Source organism: Rhinatrema bivittatum, chromosome 9 (assembly GCF_901001135.1).
Source record: "Rhinatrema bivittatum chromosome 9, aRhiBiv1.1, whole genome shotgun sequence".
Lineage (NCBI taxonomy): Eukaryota > Metazoa > Chordata > Amphibia > Gymnophiona > Rhinatrematidae > Rhinatrema > Rhinatrema bivittatum.
Genome location: NC_042623.1, coordinates 253,540,140 through 253,564,235, shown reverse-complemented (window position 1 = coordinate 253,564,235; position 24,096 = coordinate 253,540,140). Strand labels below are relative to the sequence as shown.

At 44.0% G+C, this 24,096-nt stretch overlaps 1 protein-coding gene across 4 annotated transcripts in view; it reads left to right on the top strand.

Moving 5' to 3' along the window:
* SEC62 (SEC62 homolog, preprotein translocation factor) overlaps positions 1 to 24,096 on the top strand; it is an 83,114-nt gene that overhangs the window by 34,874 nt on the left and 24,144 nt on the right. For 2 of the 4 annotated variants that reach the window (XM_029615352.1, XM_029615353.1), the window contains 3 exons: positions 2,596 to 2,704; positions 13,620 to 13,725; positions 20,281 to 20,479. In XM_029615352.1, coding sequence (XP_029471212.1) covers positions 2,596 to 2,704; positions 13,620 to 13,725; positions 20,281 to 20,479 — 414 coding nt within the window. Of the gene's footprint in view, positions 1 to 2,595; positions 2,705 to 7,517; positions 7,608 to 7,707; positions 7,875 to 13,619; positions 13,726 to 20,280; positions 20,480 to 24,096 lie in introns of those variants that run through there. The other 2 variants (XM_029615355.1, XM_029615354.1) reach the window with 2 other exon arrangements.

Sequence of the window (24,096 nt, the reverse complement as noted above, 5' to 3'; positions counted from 1 at the left end):
TGGGCCATTGAGCCCCCATGTTGTTCTTGTGAGTGTGTTATGTAACAAAATACCCCTAATTCTTCCCAAAAACAATGACAGGAGCTTGGCAGGCCCCACATAATAACACCATCTCTTCACAAGGAAGATGTGGGATTTAGCTTAAGCATGGGAGGAATTGTGTTTCTATTTCTACTTTTCCAGTTTTGCACTACATTTAGTGTCTGGTTTTGTAGGGTTTCTGTTAGTTTTGCCTGCGCATTTGTAATTTGTGGATCTATTTTTGGGCTCTGCGGATATCTGTGGCCTGTATTGACCACTGTTGAAGACAGGATGCTGAGCTCGATGGACTTTGGCCTGACCCTGCATGGTGTTTGTCTTAAGTGGTCCACTATTCTGCATTCTATTTGTATTCTACAAGTGTGACTGAGCTAAAATATAGGGATCTAAGCAATCTTGTTCATTATCTTTTCCCAACAGGAGGTATATTGGTGTTCTAGAGCCTGGCATAATATTTGCAGTGCTGCCTTTTCATAGGTAGGGCTATTGCTGTCTGAATCTGGTGAGTTACTGCTGCTTTGTAGGACAGGTTTGCTATACATGTGCTGAGGTTTGATCTTTAGGATTTTGTATTTCACAGTGTGCCTGTAGTGAGGGAGTTTGTGTTACTGCTAGGTGATACTAGATTTGAATATGTTCTTTTGTATGGTGAGTTATACAGAGAAATAGCCTACTCTGCCCCCATTTTTGGAGGCGGGGGGGGGGGGGGGGAGGGTGGATTCTTGTGGTTACAAAGTATATATTTACAGGATGTTTGGTTTGTCTTGTATTACCTGCACAAGAATGAACCTCACTCTTAAGCAGAGTATGTTGGGTAGTATTGTAGTCTCTCAAATTTACTGCTAGTGCACTTCCTAATACTGGCATTGTGCCAAATGGCTTTTTTTCTGAAGTTTGTAGGATATAATGCATACAGCCAAAATATCAAGGAGAGTTTGAAAGTACCTTTAAATCAGGTGAGTGGTGCCCAAACAAGTGGGACTGTTTCTGTATCTTTAGGCCATGTTTTCTTGGGTGCTTTTATATCTCCTGCCATACATAGTACAGAATAGTAGCTTAGTACTGGCACTTCTTTAAGCTGTTTTTGTCATTTTCTCCTTTACCATTATGTCTGGTTTTCTACCATCAAGTTTTTTCAAAGTTGGTCTTGGAATGAATAATTTTTCTATATTTTTTTCCCCAAATGCATTTACCAGCTGAAACCATGTTTCTTTTGACTATGTGCTTTCTTCTCCGTACAGCATTCTACTGGATTTGCTCTAAGATGATGTTATCTTTGGTGATTTTTCTTGATTTGTCTCTGAATGTTTGCACATATACTTGTAATTGATGTTCTTGTGGCCTACTCTTTGTTTTTGCATGTTCCGGGACATGGATGGATACCTGAAAAAAACAAAACTACTGCTTAATAAACACTGAGAAGTAGATTAGCTTAAGCACTAGCATCCCTTTACAATTTGTGAAGAAAAACTACCTTCCGTAAGTGAAAAGGTAGAAATTTGTTTTATTCATTTTTAGATTGCTTGGCCTAGTTGGAGTAATGGCCTAGAAGCTAGTAGATCTGAGTTTCTTTTTTTTTTTTTTTTCACGTCACTCACTGTGACTTTGGACAAGTCTCTCTATCTCCAGTTGTCCCTGGTTCCCACTAATGGGCTGATACAACATCGTGCGCTTAGGCTAGCACACAGTTTAACCCACAGTTGGACACGTGTTTTGGACGTGCATCCATAACTCCTGATGCAATAAAGGAATCAATGCATCTAAAACGTGCATCCAAACCAGCATGTAGCGATAGTGCTCATCACATGTAAATGCCATGTTGAAGATATTAGCTAGTACACCTGATGTTAAAAAAAAAAAAAGTGTCCACACATTTTAATCCTCAAAAAATTAACACCAGCCTCGGAGCTGGCGTTAAGTCTTGAGGAGCCCCAAAAGTTTGGGATAAGCAGCTTGAAATCTGTCTACCCCTTAGGATCCTGCCAGGTACTTGTGACCTGGCTTGGCCACTGTTGGAAACAGGATACGGGGCTTGATGGACTCTTGGTCTGACCCAGTATGGCAAGTTTTGTGTTCTTATATTTAACAGAAAAGCAGAAAATACTGCTTTTCTGTTCTTCCGACTTAATATCGCGATGATATTAAGTTGGAGCAATCATTGTGTGTAGGTGCATGTATGCAGATATATAATGTCCACACATTTGTAAGTTCAGACTCCACTCTCCTTGATATCACGTGAAGGTGTAATATCCTCCTCAAAGATTATTCATATCTACTTAGTTCAGGTATTATGTGCAGTCACCCTTTTTTTTTTTTTTTTTTTTTTTAATCCCTCTTTCTTTGCTGAGGGCCATTCATTTCTCCTTTGTGACATATTGAGATATCTGACAGGAGACACACTAAGTTAGGTCTTTGGTGCAGTGTACAAATCTTCCATAAAGCCATACATGTTTATCAGACTTTTAGAAGGTTATTGAATCTGTAAGGCTACAGTGTCTTTCAATACATGCAAACCTGTGTTGACTTGTTTTTTTTGTTTTTTCCTTTGTTTTCCAGGAGGTTGGTGAGCCAACCAAAGATGAGAAGGCTATAGCCAAATACCTACGTTTCAACTGTCCAACAAAATCTACCAACATGATGGGTCACAGAGTTGATTATTTTATTGGTAGGATTTATGTCACTTAATTAGTGTTGTTATATGATTTTGCAGTAGTAGCCGGCTTCTCTTATTTACTGACCTACTTGGTCACTGAAGTAAAACATGGAGCCTCATTCAAATCTTGCTATTTCTTAAATCTTGGTTTGACTCATTGCTACTGTGTAAAAGTGTACCAAGATCCCTGAAAGTTCAAGTGATTCCTAAACCTTTTATTGAATAACATCTACTTATTTCACATTCATAGCTATAATCTGCTGTATTTGTCAAAGCAAAGAGAATGATATGAAAACCTGCTCTGTAGCTTTTATCATGTGGTGTAATACAATGCACTACATGTGCATACAGATCAGAAGACAGGAAAAAAAATTATTAGTTTTGACTTTAGAGTAATGGAATTAAAGTTGTAAATGAGTATTTACACGCCTAACAGACTTTTGGATAAGAACTCTTAAGAATGGTTAAAAATGTCTTCTGATTGGTAGAATGTGTATCATTTGGTGGCTTTAAAGCTGTCTGTTGTATGCTACCTTTCCATGAGGAATGATTGAATCTGCTGTATTCTGAATAAGTTGTTTTGCACAGCATGGACATTTATACAATATAGATGACCTGACAGTTTGAAGACAGCCAATGTTAGGATGAAAACCTCATGCCTACTCTCACCACTCTGGTAGTTTTCCTGTATAGCAGGACCTATAGGTAAACAAGCATTTAAATCCAGTGAGCTTTCCTTGTTTGTTGGAATAATATTTGTCCAAAACTGAATCTGTGAAAAAAAGATAAAATGTAAATAATAAAAAAAAAAAAACCTCCACAGTCATGAAAGGTATTTTCTTCGTGTCCAGTCAGATGAATCTAGAACAAGTGGGTTATACACCTCCACCAGCAGATAGAGATGGAGCAAACTGATGACATAGTATATATACCCCTGCAGTGACATCAACCTGCCAGTAATCTTTGTCTCCAGCAGATGGTGAATGTATATCTCCCTACTGGGGATTGCTTCGATTTGAAAAAGGAGAAATAAGGAAAATAAATTTGCCCTGCTCTTCTGCAGTGATACCAAAAGGTCCCTCCCCTAGTTGAGAATTTCTGAGGTGATTTCCGTGGTTCCTTGGTCCAGTAGCTGATTTTTCAGCCAGCGTGGACAGCTGTTAAGCAGCTGAAAGGCAGTGAGTGCAAGAAGCCAAACGTGACGGTAATGGCATATGCCCTCTCCCTCCGCAACCAGAGACCATCTCTGTACTCAGCCAAGTAAGGCTGAGCTCAGGTAAGTTTAAAAATAAACAAACTAAAAAATAGAGGGGTTTTTTGCTGTAGAACTTCCTCCTTTCCCCGGTCTCCGTGCTCAGTGCACCGTTCCGATGTTCATCACACTCCATGGGAGGTCAAGAGACATGGGCAGCCTGGTGGGTTGAGCAGCCTCTGTAGGCTAGGCTTCACTCTGAGGCTTTTTCGCTGTGCACCGCACGGTGGGCCTCAACGGCATTTTGTGCACTTTCTCTAGGCAGCCCTCTACAGGATTGTCAGTTCGGTGTGTGCGTCTAGCTAAGCATATAAGTTGTGCATCCAGTTTTTGGATGCTTAGGCAGGCCTAGTAGACTTGAGCATCCAAGTTAAGTGGTGCTGTCCACTTACCTGTGTGCACAAGTTAAGCGTTGCTGTGTGCTTAATTTTTTACGGCGCCTATCCTACGGACGACTAAGTCTTGGACGCCTAGAATTTTATTTTTGTCTTTTAAAAAAAACCCAAAATAAACCTGGAAGCTTGCCTCCACCCACTGATCAGAGTGCTGCCAGTCAAATGGTGCCTGTATCTAAGAAACCTAAGTACCTTTCTCTTTGCACTACTTGTCATAGGCATCTCAACCAAGAGTGCCCACTGACTTCTGCCAGTGCTGGTTGGAGGCGCAGGGAAAACTATTTTCCTCCGATTTCACTAAGCCTAAGGACGTTTCAGGTGGGGCCCCTGATTTTGGAACTCTCCTATCTGGTTCTTCAGCAGGGGAAGGCAGCTTATTGATTACGCTTCAGGTACCTCCTGGTCTGGATACTTCTGCATTTCAATGAGTAGAATTTTTCCAGGGATTACAATCCTTTCTTCAAGTGCAGTCCTCAGCCTCGTCCAGTGCTCCCAGGGCAGAGTTGCAGGTGCAAACTTTGCCTGGACCTACTGTTAAGCACCGGAGTAAGCCTAGAGCGGCAACAGGACATCCCGATAGAGATCCAGATGGCACGGATGATGATGCCGATCCTGGCTCTTGAGAATGGTGAAATTCCTACAGGATTAGAACTGTATGAGGACTATGTTACGGTTCTTCCATAGAGACGAACTGCCTTCCCTGAATTCCCAGACCTTGAAAATGTTGGGAGTTCCTGGGACAGACTCCATGTCTAAAGCAAAGAAAAATCCCATTTTGATTTCTCTGCGTAAAGCCTTTTGTTTTTTCCTTGTGATGGAGGTCATTCAAGAATTGATTGATCTTGAGTGGGGTGCTGCAGAGGCTAATTTCAAAGGAGATCAGGTTTTGGAAGTGATACCAAAGTGAGAGAGAGTTTATTTTCTGAAGCTGGATGCACTTGTAGTCTCCAAGCGGATGACTATCCCCGTAGAGGGAGGAGTGGTCTTGAAGGATGTACACAATAGGAGGATATAAACTATCCTTAAGCAGGCATTTGAAGCAGTGGCAATGACTTTGTAAATAGCTTCTTGTGTTCCCTGGTAGCTCACTCTTGTTTACTTCTCTAGCAAGAGGTTGATGACTCTGGGGTGAATTCCAGGGCAGTTATGGAGCCAGTGGCCACTTTCTTGGCAGATGCAGCCTGTGATTTGGTTGGCACCTCAGCTAATAGCAGCCAGGCGTCAATTATGGCTGAGAAATTGATCGGCCGATGCAATCTCCAAGGCAAACCTCACAAAATTGCCCTTTAAAGGCTTGTTCTTGTTTGGGAGTGAGTTGGAGAAACTGGCTAGAAAGTGGGGTGAATCACCAGTTCCTTGATTACCGGAGGATAAGAAGCAGAAGTCATGCTCCTTTAGCATGAGAGGTCATGCTAGGGGATGCAAGCGTTTTCGACCCTATAGAGGATTAACCTTTAGGAAGACTCGACCTTTTGGTAGGTCTCAGTCCTTTCGTCTCAGATAGCCCAGGAGGGGCACGGGCTTGGGTAGTGGATCCTCCTTAGCTTCCCAATGAAAGTTTGCTGCCCACCCTTGAACAGGAGATACGGGGACACCTCGCTCTTTTCTATCAGAGATAGGTCGAGATCACATCGGACCCCTGGGTCCTGGAGGTGATACAAGAAGGATATGTGCTGGAGTTTTGCAGTATTCCTTGGGACATGTTTATGGTCTTTTCCTGCCACTCCCAGCAGAAGAAGCAGGCAGTGGAGAATACATTGGCAAGACTCCTCAGTCTAAGGGCTGTGATTCCGGTGCCCACATCTCAAGAAAATATGGAGTGATATTCAATTTATTTTGTTGTGCCCAAGAAAGAAGGATCATTTCATCCCATCCTGGATCTCAAAGGTGTCAACCATCATCTGCGGGAGACCATGGTATGCAGATCTGTGGCGGCTCCTGGCAGAATCGCCCCTTCGGCTTCCAGTGCACAGGGATTTGTTGTGGCAGGGTCCTATTCTTCACGAAGCTACGACTCGATTTTGTCTTGAAAGGGCTTGCTTGCTGAAATGTGGATACTTTGCGTCAGTGATTTCCACCTTGCTAAGAGCTAGAAAGTTCTCCACTTCCTCGGTCCATGTGCAGGTTTGGTGAGTGTTTGAGGTCTGATGTGAAGATCAAGGTACTTTTCGTTGTTCGTACAAGATCCCACTCATTTTCATATTTTTGCAGGATGGCTTGAAAAAAGGTTTGGCGCTTGATTCCTTAAAGGTACAAGTAGTGGCTCTCGCCTGTTTTAGATGTCAGGTAAATGGTGGATCCTTGTTGGCTCATCCTGATGTGGCCCGTTTCCTGAAAGGTGTGAAACATCTTCGTTATCCTTTGTGGTTTCCAGTGCCCTTATGGAGTCTTAATTTGGTATTGGATTTTTTGATGGGCCCTACGTTTAGACCAATGCATAGCCTGACCTTGTGGTTACTGACCTTGAAAATGGTGTTTCTTGTGGCAATTTGTTCTGCGCGAAGAGTTTCCAAACTGCAGGCCTTGTGTTTATGGGAGCTATTCCTCTGGGTGACTCCAGGGGCAGTACAGCTGTGACCCTTTCCTTCTTTTCTACCAAAGGTGGTCACTGACTTTCACTTGAATCAGTCCATCTCCCTACCATCTCTGAAAAGGGAAAGAGAAGTAAAGGAGTATTATCTGTTGCAACCCTTGGATGTCCAGAGACATATTGTCTAGTATCTGGAAGTTAGTAAGCTTTTATGGAAGATGGATCATCTGTTTGTCCTTCACAGTGGTACTAAGCAGGGAGAGCCGGCTTGCAGGCTACCATAGCTTGCTGTATTAAGGAGGTAGTCACAGCTGTATACGTTGATGCTGGAAAGCCATTATCTAGTCAGGTCAGGACTCATTCCACTAGGGCTCAAGTAGGGTCATGAGTGGAATTGAAATTGTCGTCTCCTGTCGACATTTGCTGAATTGCGACGTGATCTGGTTACACACTTTTTCCAGGTATTATTGTCTGGATGTGCAAGCCCAGGAGGATGCTGCCTTTGCACGTGCAGTTTTGACTGGACTGTGGGCAACCTCCCACCCTATTTGGGAGTAGCTTGGGTACACCCCACTTGTTCAGGATTCATCTGACTGGACACTAAGAAATGAGAAATGACTAATTACCTGATAATTTCTTTTTCTTTAGGACAGTCAGATGAAGCCAGCTTCCCTCCCTTGGCTGCTGAATAGTTGTATTATGGTCCTTCTCCATGGCCACCTGTTACAGGGATTACTGGTAAGTGTTTGGCACTAGATTAGGGCTAATACATTCTTGTCTGAGCTCAGTGTTGCCTGTTGGCTAAGTATTGAAATGGTTATTTGTTTAATCAAGTTTTGCTAGTCTGTCCACAGTTGCTTTTGAAGAGAATACGGGCAGGCTGATGTCGCTGCAGGGGTGAATATACTGTGACATCAGTTTGCACCTCGTCCATCTGCTAGTTGAGGTGCATAACCCACTTGTTCTGGATTCATCGTCCTGTCCTAAAGAAAAGGAAATTAGCAGGTAAGTAATAATTTCTAAATTCAAATTAAAAAAAAAAAAAAAATGACCACACTTAAAAAGTTCAGGATGCTTTGTTCAACTGTAAACTTAATTGCCCAGAGGGACAATACTAAAACAAAAAGAGATGTCTACCCTAAAACAGAAATTTGCAATAATCCTGAAGTAGACAAATATTCTTATCTTCATATTATCGAAGAGTGAGTGGCAGTTTTCAAACACTTTTACATGGGTAAGCCTATGTTTACCTATGTAAAAACACAGTTTGAAAACTGTTCCTATGAATGTAGGTAAAGTACATGTGCTCTATGGCATCATAACAGCTTGCGTATTTTTATGTGTGCCGAGAAGTGGTTGGGGCAGGTACTGTAAAGTATGCTGTATGCATGGGTTCGAAGATCCCTCAGTTTTGCCCAGTCTTGCGGCGGGTTCTTGTGTATGCACTTTGCAACCTGTAATGATCAGCTTATAAGAACTGACCAAGCATTCATCTACTCTCCCCCCCATTTCCTGTCTGTTATATTCCTATAAAAATAGCAATAATACTCAGAGGGTAATTATAGGTAAAAAGTGGTTATATTTCCTTTTAACTATAATAAGATAATATATTTCTTGTAGCAATAATAAAATAGATGACAGTAGAGCACAACATAAAATACAAATATTTGTTTATTTATTTATTTATTTTTAGCTTTTATATACCGACCTTCTTGCATTGGATACAAATCAAACCGGTTTACAATGAACAGTAAGAGCTTGCCGGTGGGCTTTACAAAGAACAAGATACAACTAAGCAAAACTTTAAGTAACATAGTGTGCAACTTAGGTAACAATTTAAAACTTAAATAATAATTTTTTAAACAAAAACATAAATAATAATTTAAACAAAATGAAATCACATAGCAAAACGTTTATACAAGCGGTCGATTCAAGTACTTGGGCTAGGTTGAATAAAAGGGGGAGAGGAAGAGGATGTGGTAATAAATAGTAATAAAGAGCATATTGAATAGAGAGCTAAGCTATGTACAAATTGATGGCTAATTATTTCCCTGAGAAAATCAGCTCTAGGAGGCGATCACCGCAGGCAGAGTCTCTAGGCAGTCAAAGAGTTAACTGCAGACAGGATGTCTAGGCAAATGGAGTAACTGTACTGGAAACAGTGATGGGGAACCAGCTGGGAAGTGCTTCACTGGACCAGGACCAGCCAGCCTGTGCCTTCAGTTTGGATGACCAGTCTGCCCTTAATTGCCTGTTGTTCGGTTCCAACCTTTATAGAGGCTGGGTGTGCCACTCTTGTCTTTGCATTCTGTTTTCACATTGCAGTTGTTCACACCACTGTCACTGGTTTCCCCTCTTATATTGGTTGTGACATGCAATGACATGTCTTCTTTTTCGATCTGGCATTTGTCCCTCTGTCTATCTTTTAGTTTGAAATCATCATCTTTAACCCCTCCTGTACAATTATTGGCAGTAGAAACAATGCAAACATGTTTTACTCTCCTGCCCCCTTTGTTTACAGCATTAGAATGTATTTTTTTTTTATGGGATACACTGCCTGTATTGCAAAGCAGTGGTTCCCTGCCATGCCTGTTTCAGAGCAGCAGGATATCAGCTCTAATTAATTACTGTAAACAAAGGAAAAAGCTCAAAACTGCTTAAGATGTGTATTGCTTTGCATTAAGCATTTTAAAATCTGGAGCGGCACTGGTATGTGTTTACATAGCCCTGTGTCACAGAGCCTCTCACAGCAGGAAACACAGCAGGAGAAATATCACACTCTTTCAGACTTTGCATTAACCCTTTGGTTCCTCTGTTTGATCAAACATCTTTTCATAAGAACATAAGAATATGCCATACTGGGTCAGACCAAGGGTCCATCAAGCCCAGCATCCTGTTTACAACAGTGGCCAATCCAGGCCATAAGAACCTGGCAAGTACCCAAAAACTAAGTCTAGTCCATGTTACCATTGCTAATAATAGCAGTGGTTATTATATGTCAACTTAATTAATAGCAGGTAATGGACTTCTCGGCCAAGAACTTGTCCAATCCTTTTTTAAACACAGCTATACTAACTGCATTAACCACATCCTCTGGCAACAAATTCCAGAGTTTAATTGTGCGTTGAGTGAAAAAGAACTTTCTCCGATTAGTTTTAAATGTGTGCCACATGCTTACTTCTATTATCTGAAAGAGTAAAAAACCGATTCACGTCTACCCGTTCTAGACATCTCATGATTTTGAACACCTCTATCATATCCCCCTCAGCCGTCTCTTCTCCAAGCTGAAAAGTCCTAACCTCTTTAGTCTTTCCTCATAGGGGAGCTGTTCCATTCCCTTTATCATTTTGGTAGCCCTTCTCTGTACCTTCTCCATCACAATTATATCTTTTTTGAGATGCGGCGACCAGAATTGTACACAGTATTCAAGGTGCGGTCTCACCATGGAGCGATACAGAGGCATTATGACATTTTCTGTTTTATTCACCATTCCCTTTCTAATAATTCCCAACATTCTGTTTGCTTTTTTGACTGCTGCAGCATACTGAACCGACGACTTCAATGTGTTATCCACTATGACACCTAGATCTCTTTCTTGGGTAGTAGCACCTAATATGGAACCTAACATTGTGTAACTATAGCATGGGTTATTTTTCCCTATATGCATCATCTTGCACTTGTCCACATTAAATTTCATCTGCCATTTAGATGCCCAATTTTCCAGCCTCACAAGGTCTTCCTGCAATTTATCACAATCTGTTTGTGATTTAACTACTCTGAACAATTTTGTATCATCTGCAAATTTGATTACCTCACTCGTTGTATTTCTTTCCAGATCATTTATAAATATATTGAAAAGTAAGGGTCCCAGTACAGATCCCTGAGGCACTCCACTGCCCACTCCCTTCCACTGAGAAAATTGTCCATTTAATCCTACTCTCTGTTTCCTGTCTTTTAGCCAGTTTGTAATTCATGAAAGGACATCGCCACCTATCCCATGACTTTTTACTTTTCCTAGAAGCCTCTCATGAGGAACTTTGTCAAATGCCTTCTGAAAATCCAAGTACACTACATCTACCGGTTCACCTTTATCCACATGTTTATTAACTCCTTCAAAAAAGTGAAGCAGATTTGTGAGGCAAGACTTGCCTTGGGTAAAGCCATGCTGACTTTGTTCCATTAAACCATGTCTTTCTATATGTTCTGTGATTTTGATGTTTAGAACACGTTCCACTATTTTTCCTGGCACTGAAGTCAGGCTAACTGGTCTGTAATTTCCCGGATCTCCCCTGGAGCCCTTTTTAAATATGGGGGTTACATTAGCTATCCTCCAGTCTTCAGGTACAATGGATGATTTTAATGAAAGGTTACAAATCTTTACTAATAGGTCTGAAATTTCATTTTTTAGTTCCTTCAGAACTCTGGGGTGTATACCATCCGGTCCAGGTGATTTACTACTCTTCAGTTTATCAATCAGGTCTACCACATCTTCTAGGTTCACCGTGAGTTGGTTCAGTCCATCTGAATCATTACCCATGAAAACCTTCTCCAGTACAGGTACCTCCCCAACATCCTATTCAGTAAACACTGAAGAAAAGAAATAATTTAATTTTTCCGCGATGGCCTTATCTTCTCTAAGTGCCCCTTTAACCCCTCGATCATCTAACAGTCCAACTGACTCCCTCACAGGCTTTCTGCTTCGGATATATTTTAAAATATTTTTACTGTGAGTTTTTGCCTCTATGGCCAACTTCTTTTCAAATTCTCTCTTGGCCTGTCTTATCAATGTCATACATTTAACTTGCCAACGTTTATGCATTATCCTATTTCCTTCTGTTGGATCCTTCTTCCAATTTTTGAATGAAGATCTTTTGGCTAAAATAGCTTCTTTCACCTCCCCTTTTAACCATGCCAGTAATCGTTTTGCCTGCTTTCCACCTTTCTTAATGTGTGGAATACATCTGGATCGTGCTTCTAGGATGGTATTTTTTTTAACAATGACCATGCCTCTTGCACACTTTTTTTTTTTTTTTTTAAACTATCTTTATTCAGATTTTCAGCTATGACACATTCAATCACATGTAAACAGTAACATTACACAACAAAGGTAAATCCAACAAGAACATCGAAGGTATGTTATAGAAATTCCCTATACCCACCTCCCAATCCCACCCTTCCTCCCCTTGTTCCCCCCTCCCCGGTTCACTGGATGATAAATGATAAGGCTTTCAGTCCAAAATCAGAGATCATCATGAGATATACATGTTTGCGAAACCTTGTCTTCTGGTAAGGAAAGTTTGCGTATTCTTCTTCAACTTAGTGAAGTCGAGTTCATGCGCCATGGATCTAGATGGTTACTGATTGTTGGAGTTAGGTACTTTGTAAATGCAGCCCAGATTTGCTTTGTATGTACAGACTTCTTTGGCATCGCTGGCTTAATAGTAGCGTGCTCCATGGAACTTAAGCGGACTGTTTTCTGGAACCATCTTTCATAACTAGAGGCATATTTGTCTAGCCAATTAGTAAGGATGATCTGTTTCCCTACCAGCCTCTTGCACACTTTTTACTTTTGTAGCTGCTCCTTTCAGTTTTTTTCTAACAATTTTTCTCATTTTATCAAAGTTTCCCTTTTGAAAGTTTAGCACGAGAGCTGTGGATTTGCTTACTGTGCCCCTTCCAGTCATTAAATCAAATTTGATCATATTATGATCACTATTGCCAAGCGGCCCCACCACCTTTACCTCTCTCACCAAATCCTGTGCTCCACTGAGGTCTAAAATTGCTCCCTCTCTCGTCAGTTCCTGAACCAACTGCTCCATAAAGCTATCATTTATTCCATCCAAGAACTTTGTCTGTGTAGCGTGTCCCGATGATACATTTACCCAGTCAATATTGGGGTAATTGAAGTCTCCCATTATTACCGCACTACCAGTTTGGTTAGCTTCCCTAATTTCTCTTAGCATTTCACTGTCAGTCTCACCATCTTGACCAGGTGGACGGTAGTATACCCCTATCACTATAGTCTTCCCCGACACAAAAAGGATTTCTACCCGTAAAGATGCAATTGTGCATTTAGTCTCATGCAGGATGTTTATCCTGTTGGACTCTATGCCATCCCGGACATAAAGCGCCACACCGCCTCCCGGGTGCTCCTCTCTATCATTGTGATATAATTTGTACCCCGGTATAGCACTGTCCCATTGGTTGTCCTCCTTCCACCATGTCTCTGAGATGCCAATTAAGTCTATGTCATCATTCACTGCTGTACATTCTAATTCCTCCCTGTGTCAAACAATTTAACCCTTTCAATATATCTGTTTTCTATATGACCTCTGAGCACTACACATATGAGAAGGGTGGATTGCATTTTGAAATCCCTTTGAGAGCCTTCCTTTCTTACTTTGCACCTGCAAAGTTTACAGTTACATAAATTCCCATGCTTCCTGTAACTCCTTTGGATGAGATTTCCATTTTGAAAAATCACTTGCACACCCTTGAGTACTCTACCTACAGATCTGCAAGTACCCTGGAGGGTTTGAAAATTATCTCCTAAATCAATGAAGCAAAAATGAACTTCCTGGTTTAAAAGTGACTGGTTACATTTAGGGGCTGAACTTTCATATTTCTAGATCTTCAAATAGGCTGTGGAGATGAGAACACCATTGAAATGAATTTTATGTTTCAATTAGATTAGAGTACAGAGAAAGCAAAAATATAAAATGTTTTAATTTTAGTTCATTTATTTTCCAGCTTCAAAAGCTGTGGAATGCCTTATGGACTCCAAATGGGCAAAAGCCAAGAAAGGAGAAGAAGCCTTGTTTACAACCAGGGAATCTGTAGTTGACTATTGCAACAGGTATTCTGTAACCTACATTCTTTCGCAGCTACTAGTACAGAGTGAGTCTTGCATCACTTTTCTGTCGTATATGGAAATCTTTCGTTGCGCAGTAGCAGCCAGGCTCCGTTTTATTTTGAGCTTTCATTGCTATGCTTTACTTTACTTTATTTCACATTTAGGTGGGGAGTTTTTTTGTTTTAAGTTTGTTTGTTTGTTTGTTTGTTTATTTATTTATTTATTTATTTGTTTTACCGTTTTGTGTTTTTCCTGGCAACTTACCCATTGGGTTCTCCACACTAATAAATCCCATTCTCTAGCCTACTAATTGTAGCAATGGTCTTTGGGCTAGGAAGGCACAGACTGATTCCCTTGAAAGCCCAGTTTAAGCAGGTGCTCCTGTGGGGTATCAGCCAAACACTCTCCCTTCCCAAAAGCTATGAATGTTGCTTTTGCAGCATGGCCAGCCCAAGGATTTGGAGTCCAGTACCAGAAGTGAACCTGTGCAGTAATACAAATGGCTGTGAGGCTGGCTTCATTTTACAAGCATAGTTAAAGAACAGAACAGTACTGGAATTTCAGTAGCAAACAGTGGATAACAGTACATATTAAAAAAAAAAAAAAAAGGCATATATTGGGAAATTACAATATTGGGATGTAATAGTGACACCTGCATAAAAATACCTTCACTATGAGTATAAGTTGTGTTTTGGAACAACATATAAAGCACATTTGACAACTTCTGATTAGTTGGTCCAGGAGGCATTAATTCCCAGGAAGATATTCACAGGGATGATTGTGAGAGTAATATTAACATAACAGGCTCTTTTAAATGACATGAATTCTTCATGCAAGAGAGAAAAGAGCAGATTGTGCCTGAGGGAGGAACCTTGGTAGTCTTAGCATCATTTGGCTAACAAATGTTTTATGATCTCTACCCAAATATTTTGTTGACTTAAACCTATTTTCTCCTAGAACAAGCAGGATGGCCGTCCTCACAAGGGGGGTGACATCATCAGATGGCGCCAGGCTTGGAAAACTTTTGTCAGAGTTTCTAGAAACTTCAACTGGCATACTGAGCATGCCCAGCATGCCACTATGCACACATCTACACAAGGTCCCTCTTCAGTCTCTCTCATTTTTTTTTTCTGCGAAGTGTTTGCCTTGTGGAGGCGGAGCTCTGCTCTTTCATTCATTTTTTTCAAAGTTCTTCCATCGTTTTTAGGCAGTCTCTGTGCCGGGTCCCTCTTCCACTGGTCGGTGTCCTTCCTGCGGTGTGGTAGGTTAAAATTTTTCCCCTTGTTGCGGTCAATCCCCGGTGTGTCGCTTCCTGGTGGCTGCTGGCCATTGACAACTTGCCAGCTGTTTTTCATGGTGTCATCCGGTTTTCGACGATGCCCCCAGTGCCCGCGGACCATGTCTATCGCTGATCCACATGAGGTTTGTATCCTCTGCCTGGGGGCATCTCTCTGCAATCGAATGACCCCCCAAAGTCCATTGTGCCCAGCTGGATAAGATGAAAAACTTTTTGGGCTCAAAGTCCTGACCATTTACTCTGGCTTTGGGGACATTGACTCCAGGAGACCACAGGGAGCCGCTAGATGCGCCGTCCCTCTCTTACTCCTCCATCAGGACCCCCCCCCCTCTCTCTCTCTCTCTCTCTCTCGGCCGAAAATAGGCCATCTCTGATGTCTTCGCATTCCAAGGCATTGGGATCTTCATTGTCCTTGGCACTGGGGAAAGACTGAGCTGAGCACCAAGGGAAGTCCCACAAACATCAGTACCAGTCACCGTCCTTACATGGCATCGGGTCAGGTGCGGTTCCGGTGTCGGCACCGAAGCAACCCTCTGGAGAGGAGGCCTTGGCCTCTATCAGACTCGAGTGCCAGGTGTTCCCCACAGGTATCTGTGTTGGGCACTGAGCCTCCTCAGGGCTCCGAGAAGGCTCTGGTGATGCCGCCTCCTCAGTCCATTCTTTCTTCAGTGGACTTTCAAGAGGAGTTGGATCGCATGGTTCAGCTAGCGGTGCTAAAAGCCCTGCAGGGTATTGAGCCGCCATCGGCACCAGTTCCCATGTCAATGCTGGAGCCTGCGCCGTCTTTCTTGGCGCCCCATGCTCGAGAATCTAGACATCCTTTTGGGTGTACTTCTGACGCAGCCAGTGCCCTGCTTACCATCGGTGCCCTAGCAGCCACCAGTGCCCTCCTCTGGAGCGATCCTCATCAGGTCCTCCAAGGAGGAGGAATCGTTGCGGCCAACGACACTCTCGGGAGCACTAGTTCCGCGGTCATGATTCCACGATTCCAGCCCTGGGCCATCGGAGGTCGTGGTGCCATCGATGCCCTCGGGGCCATCCGTGCCCTCAGTGCCCAAACCAGGAGGCTCGGGCAGGAAGCCGCCTTGTCTGCCCCCAGGGGACCTTAGTGAGGGGGAGCCCCCATATGATTCGTGGGGGATGATAGCTCTGAGTCCTCTTCAGATGGCTCAGGTGATCTTTCCTTTGCGGGCTTTGTCTGGGTGATGGCAGATGCCATCCCGTTTCAACTCCTCACTGAGGAGGATACCCGGCACAAAATGCTGACAGTCCTCCAATTTGTGGATGCCCCAAAGGAAATAGTGGTGGTCCCAGTCCATGACATTTTCAAGGAGCTTTTCCTCAAGATCTGGGAGTACCCCGTGACCGTTCCTCCGGTCTTTCAGAAGGCATATGCGATTTATTTAGTAAACAAGCATTGAGATTTGAGAGACTGCAACAATCTGTGGTGGTGGAGTCTGCTCTCAAGAAAGCCAAGCGCACCCACACCTCTGCTTCTCCAGGTCGGGAGCATTGGGCGTTGTATGCTCTGGGTAGGAAGGTCTACTGGGTGCTATTATCTGCATTGCCTCCTACCAATTGTATATGACCCAGTACAACCAGAACTTGTGGAAGCAAGTCCAGGAACTGTCAGAGCGCCTGCCTCAACAGCAGCAGGATGCTTTCTGGCGGTGGTACAGCAGGGTCTGGAGGTGGGTAAACACAAGTTGAGAACCACTTACGATGGTGGCCACAGCGGGCATTGTCGCCTGAAGGATGGCCTGGCTGTGTGCCTTGGACCTCTGACCAGAGGTCCAGGAGAAGCTGGCGGATTTGCCCTGCAAGGGGGAGAATCACTTTGGGGATAAGGTCAGAGATGCAGTGGCCCAGCTGAAGGACTATCATGAGACCCTTCAGCACCTTTTTGCCAGGACCTCTGACTCGCTGTCCTCAGTAAGAAATCCTCAAGACAGGGCTCTAGAAAGTCCTTCCATCGCCAGAGGAAATATTACCCTCCTGCCTTGAGGTTATGCACGCAATGCGCGGCTTCCTGGGGTCGCTCCAGGCCACAAGGGCTCCCCAGGACTCGGCTAGTCCCCCAGCAGAGCTCCGCTACAGGGTTTTGATTGGGAGTGGGGGAACATGAGCCAGACTGCCGTACCCTCTGCGCCCTACCCTCCAGTTGGGTGCAGGTTGTGTCTTTTGCGGAACACTGGCCCTTCGCCTTGAACAAGTTTTTTCAAAGAGAAAAGTTCAAGATGGTCTCTTTGGGCACCCTGATACCACTCCTGCAAAAAGGCTGTGCTCCCTCGACTTAAAAGATGCCTACGCCCACATCAAGATTCTTCCTGTGAACAGGAAAGATCTCCTATTTGTTGTGGGCAAGGAACACTTCCAGTACAGAGTGTTGCCATTCAGCCTCTCATCAGCCCCTCGTGTTTTCATCAAGTGCCTGGCAATTGTGGGGGTGCACCTACGCCATAAGGGGTACGCATGTTCCCCTACCTCAACGACTTGCTGGTCAAGAGTGCCACTCAGGAGGGTGTGCTATGCGCTCTGTCTGATCCTTGCGGTGCTGCAGTCTCTGGGGTTTGTTATCAATTACCCCAGATCCCATCTCATTCCATCACCACACCTGGGATTCATCGGGGCCAGACTGGACATAGTGCAAGCTCCAGGGTGTTTCTGCTCCACAATCAAGCACGCACCTAGTCGTCCCTTGCGAGTTTTGTCCACGAACGCCAGCAGGTTTTCGGCTCGCCTTCTGCTGCATCTTCTGGGTCACATGGCATCATCTGTCCATGTTACCCCCTAGCCCGTCTGTGCATGCACAGTGGGCGTTGCGGTTTCAGTGGACGCAGGTGACCCAGGACCTTAATGCACGTATCTGCATTACACAACATCTCCAGGTCTCCCTGTTCTGGTGGGAGGACCTGTCCAATCTGGAGCAAGGGGTCCCGTTTCAAGTTCCCCTGCCTCAGGTCATACTGACCATCGATGCATCCACCCTGGGTTGGGGGGCGCATGTGGGACAGCCTCTGTACCCAAGGTTAGCTCAAGAATCTCAATGCCAGATCAACTTCCTGGAGCTTCGGGCAATCCGATACGTTCTTTGGGCATTTTGAGATCGCTTGTCCCACAACGCAATTCTGATGCAGACAAACAATCAGGTAGCAATGTGCTATATAAACAAACAGGGGGGCACTGGTTCCTTTCTCCTCCATCAACACGAGTGGTCACTGGATCCAACAGTAGCAGACTGGATTTCCCACCTGTGGGGAACCACGGACGTGGACCTCTTTGCCTCCCCTTGCAGGGCAAACGGACTACCAACCTCAGATGCCTTCGCCCGCCACTAGGGCAAGGGTCTCCTGTATGCATATCCTCCGTTTCCGCTGGTAATGAAGACTCTCTTGAAGCTCCAGCATGATCATGGTGGCTCCCTATTGGCCAAGACAGGTCTGATTCCCGCTCCTGCAAGACCTGTTGATCAGCGATCTGATCAGTCTGGGAACCTCCACTGATCTGATTATACAGGATTGGGGCAGACTGCTCCATAGGAACCTCAGGTCATTAGCTTTGATGGCCTGGATGTTGAAAGGTTAGTCCTGTGGTCCCTTGACCTCTCTGATGACGTGTCTCAGGTGCTGGTTGCTTCTAGGAAGCCTTCCACCAGGAAGTCTTACAGACTGAAGTGGAAGAGGTTCTCAGTCTGGAGCGAGGGTCATGACTTGGATCCATTCGCCTGTTCCACTTTGAAGCTGCTGGACTATTTGTGGCACCTCTCAAAGGCTGGGTTGAAACCAATTCAGTCAGGGTACACCCGAGTGCCATCAGGGCGTCCATCTCTGTGCAGTCCTTAGTAGGGTAATTTATGCGGGGTCTGCTTCAGCTGAAGCCTCCTCTCCAGCCTCCTGTTGTGTCCTGGGACCTCAATGTGGTATTGGCGCTGCTCATGTGAGATCCATTCGAGCCTCTGTGACCACCACCTGGAAGGTTCTCTTCCTGGTGGTGGTCACTTCGGCATGCAAGGTCAGTGAGTTTCAGGCGTTGGTTCCGTATCTGCCCTACACGAAATTCTTTCATGATAGCATTGTTCTGCGTGTGCATCCTAAGTTCCTGCTTAAGGTGGTGACTGGTTTTTATCTCAATCAGTCTGTCATTCTGCCTACCTTCTTTCCGAGGCCTCATTCACACCAGGGTCAACAGGCTCTGCACAGTTTGAATTGCAAGAGAGCCTTTGCTTTCTACCTAGAACTCACAGCAGGCCACAGGCAGTCCATACAGCTCTTTATATCTTTCGACAAGAATAAATTGGGAGTTGCAGGGGGCAGGCAAATTCTGTCTAACTGGCTGGTGGATTGTATCTCCTGCTATGTGCAGGTAGGCCTTCAGCTTGGAGGCCGTGTCAAGGCTCATTCTGTGACAGCTCTGGCGGCATCGGTAGCCCACTTGCGGGCGGTTCCCATCGCCGAAATCTGCAGAGCTGAGAAGTGGCGTTCCTTACACATGTTCGCTGCTCACTACTGCTTGGACAAGGATGGTCGACACGACAGTAGCTTCGGCCAATCTGTCCTTCACTATCTCTTCCAGCCTAAACCCAACTCTCCCTACTTAGTGCCCATTGTTAGGGTTCAGGCTGCCACCCTCTGTTACCAACAGCATCGTAGTGCCTGTTGGCACACAGAGGCGGTTGGTCATTATTGTATTCGGGAGCAGCCTGTAGCTTGGTATTCACCTGCATGTGAGGACTACCATCCTGCTTGTCCTAGGAGAAAGCAGAGTTGCTTACTTGTAGCAGGTGTTCTCCTAGGACAGTAAGATGTCCTCAGGAAACCCACCCGCCATCCCCATGGAGTTGGGTTCTCCTGCGTTTTGTGTTTATTTTTTTCCCTCATGAATTCTGTTACGAGACTGAAGAGGGACACCGCATGGACGCGTGGATAGTGGCATGCTGGGCATGCTCAGTGTGCCAGTCAGTTTCTAGAAATTTTGACAAAAGTTTTCCGTGTCGGGCTCCATCTGATAATGTCGCCCACATGGGAGGACTACATCCTGCTGTCCTAGGAGAACACCTGTTACAGTAAGCAACTCCGCTTTATTTTCAGTAGACAATTTTTCTGTGATTCCAATATTTGTCTAGCAGGTAGAGCTGCTTTTGAACTTAAACATAGCAGGAAATATAGTCTGAATAGGATACTTTCAGAATAAATTTATGCAGCAACGCTGCTTGTTTTCTGCCAACTAAATGTTTATCCATTTAAATCTCTTCTTATTTCAAGACTTCTGAAGAAACAGTTTTTTCACCGTGCTCTAAAAGTGATGAAAATGAAACCTGAAAAAGAGAAGGAAAAAGGGAAGACTGATAGTGGGAAAGAAGAAGAGAAAAAGATTAAAAAAGACACTGGAAAGGATGACAAGACTAAGAAGGATAAAGAAAAGGAAAAGAAAAAAGAAAGTGAAAAAGAAGAGAGTAAAAAGGTAACAATGAAACTACGGTGGCTTGCAAAAGTATTTGGCCCCCTAAAAAGTCAGCAGATTTGTGAGCATTACAAATGACACTTACACAGATTGTTCCAGACATTATGTTTATTGCAAACCAGTATGCTTTTAAAGTAAATTTTCAAAGTCACATTTCATTATTTCTCTGCATTTCTTGTAAAATATAATTAGAAACTGAAAAATGCTGCTTGCATAAGTATTCAACCTCTTCAAACTAGTACTTGATAGAACCACATTTTTGCTACAATAACAGTTTTGTTTGTTGGGGCAATTTCTACCAGCTGTGCACACTTTTGGAAGTGATTTTTGCCCATTCTTCCTGGCAGATTTGCTCCAAGTTTTTCAGTTTGGTTGGATGACACATACTGCAGTTTTCAAATAGGGCCACACATTTTCGATTGGATTGAGATCTTGACTTTGACTCGGCCATTGTAGTACATTTTCCTTTTTCTTAGCATTTAGATAGATGGAATCCAGAACAAGTGGTTATGCACCTCTACCAGCAGATTGAGACAGAGCAATCTGACATCACAGTATATACACCCTTGTAGTGACATCAGTTCCCCAGTATTCTCCATCTCCAGCAGATGGTGGATGTGCATCTCCCTTTTGGGGATTGCTTAAAGTTTTCAGAAGGAGAAAAAAAGGAAGAAAATTAATTTGTCTTGCTCTCCTGTGATGAAACCATATGGTCCCTCCCTCAGCTGAGAATTCCTGAGGTGATTTTTATTGGATTTTCCCTCAGATGAGTGCCTTGGTCTGGCAGCTGGTTTTTGGACCAAGGCTACCAGCTATAAAAGACAGCTGAAAGGCAAGCGGGTGCAGGAAGCCAAGCGTGGTGGTGACTATATGCTCTCTCCCCCCCCAACAGCCGGAGGATCGATTCTGTACTCAGCCAGGATGGGCTGAGCTCAAGTAAAGCAAAAAACAACAACAACAAAAAGAGAACAGAGGAGGAGGGCTTTTTGTAGGGATTCCTCCTTCCCCTGGTCTCTGTGCTTGGAGCGCTGATATTACGTTCATTCCCACCTCCAAGGGAGTTTAGGGGATGTGGGCAGCCTAGCAGATTGAGCATCCTTTTTGGGCTAGGCCCCGCTCTTGGGCTTATCACTGTGCACTGTGTGGTAGGCCACGGCGGCGTTTCTCATGTTTTCCTGTGCATTAGTGTGCGCGGTGGCCGTGTGGGAGTATATTTTATATTATGTCATAGAATATTCTATACACAATCTAGTAAAGCAAAACTTAGGCCTCATTTTCTAAAGTATCGCAGGCCTGCGATACTTTAGAAGATGGGGGGCCGGGCCTGTGCTGCCGGTTTCGCACCCAATAGCGCCACCATAGGAGTGTAGCTGTTGGGAGTGAAATAGGCAGCGAAAAGGCACTTACCTTTTCGCTGTGCGCGCCGTCGTCGCAGAGTCGGCCCCGGTGACGCCCCGACTCCTCCTCTTCCGGGGCCAACTCCGCCCCCATTTTGGTATCGCACGCGAAAAGGGATATTTCACGTGCGAAACTTCCTTACCGCATGCGATACGTTTGGGAAAATAAGGCCCTTAGTTTGCTAAATTTAAGTTAAACATATGGATAATAAATCAGCAAAGTGGTATCAACACTGAATACAGGATCACAGTAAGCTGCACATATATCAATACAGGTAAATAGGAATCAGACAGAAATAAAGATAGGATATTAATCAACAAAAAGAACAGAATACCTCTCTTGTACATCCTCCTCTATATAAGCCAGTGTTCATAGAAATCTGGAAGTCTCGGGCCCGGGGACTCTGAAAACGAATGACTCACTCCCTATTCCTTTCAGCTAATCCAATCAAAATAAGCAAATGCTAAGCTTTATATATCCCTCTGCAAGTTAAGTGCTTCAATTTGCACTTTACCCAGGAAGGAATTTCAGTTCCAATCTTTTGATCTCCCATTTGGTAAGACACACCAAATGTTTAACTTCTTATCAGTTCATTGGTATCTGTACCAATCTTTAACATTTGATCTTCCCAAGTGATAAAAGATACTAAATGTCATAGCCTTTGATCTTCCCAGAGACATCAAATGTTCCTTGGGGGCCATCCCAGCTCTTTATCAGCTCATTGTTGCTAGAATGTCTCAGGAATAAAGGGAACAAATGGTGATGCCTTTATCAGTCTTTGTGCTTAAATTATGTGCAATATATTGATTCATACTCATCAATCATTAGAACCTGTTCTGATCCATAACTGTTTATTCGCGGTACAAAGTCTTCTGCGGATCTAGCTAACTATCTAAAATTATCTTCCCATAATTAGGCTGCCCTCTTCAAGACTGTTGGTTCATGCGAGTGCATCCTGCTGGGTGTTCAGTTGTGCACCCAGTTTTTGGAAGCTAAGTTGGGCGCCTGCTTGGGCATGCAGTTTTAGCAACGTCTGGTTGAGGCATGCACTTACCTATACGCACAGTTTGAGCGGTATTGAGGGTGCTCTGTTTTTGGGCATTTGTCGAGGCACAGGATTGTACGCTTAAATTTTGGACACCTAATTTTTTGCTGTGCAAATACAGCTGGATGCACCCTTTTCAGTCGCCTATTAAAGCTTACTGACAGACTAATGGCACTAAGAAATCTAAGCACCTTACCCTCTGTGCTGCTTGTCATATTCGGGCATCAAAGCCTGGCATTCCCTCTAACTTGTGTCAGCACTGCTTGGAGGCTCAGGGAGAATTGTCTTCATCTGATTTTACTAAGCCCCGTTCTTCCCAGCTTGATCTGGGCCTGGGTAAAGACATGTCAGAAGGGATACCTGACTTTGGAACCCCTCTAACTGGTTCGTCAGCCGGGAGAGATAGTTCAGAGGGCACAGGACAGGTGCCTCCTGGTTTTGGCATGGATCCTTCTGCCTTTTCTTAGTGGCATTTTTTCAAGGATTGCAGTCCTTTTTTCAGGTGCAGTCCTCTGCCTCGACCAATCTTACCAGGTCAGAGTCGCAGGTGGTGACTTCCTGCGTGCCTGGGGCTGCAATTAAGCATCAAAGTACACCAAGATCGGTGGCCAGCCTTCCTGATGGGGACCCAAATGGCACAGATGATGAAGCTGATCCTTACTCCCTGGAGGATGGGATAATTCCTCTGGGATTGGAACTGTATTGGACTATGTTATGGTTCTTTCATAGAGATGAGTCACTGGCTCTGATTTCCCAGACATTAAAGATGCTGGGGGCTGAATCCATGACTGAACCAAAGAAAAATCCCATTTTTATTTCTTTGTGTAAAGCCTCTTTTTGTTTTCCCTATTATGGAGGCCATTCAAGAATTAATTGATCTTGAGTGAGTGAGAGGAAGCTAATTTCAAAGGGGGACGAGCCTTAGAAGAACTGTATCCCTTGGATCCAATGGCGAGAGAGAAATTACGCTTTCCAAAAGTGGATGTGCTTGTGTGCCATCACCATAGAGGGAGGAGCAGCCTTGAAGGATGCACACGATAGAAGAATTGAGGCCATCCTTAAGCAAGCATTTGAAGCAGTGGCAATGACTTTGTAGATAGTTTCTTGTTGTTCCCTGGTGGCTTGCTCCTCTTTACTTTTCTCACAGGACAAGCAGGATGGTAGTCCTCACATA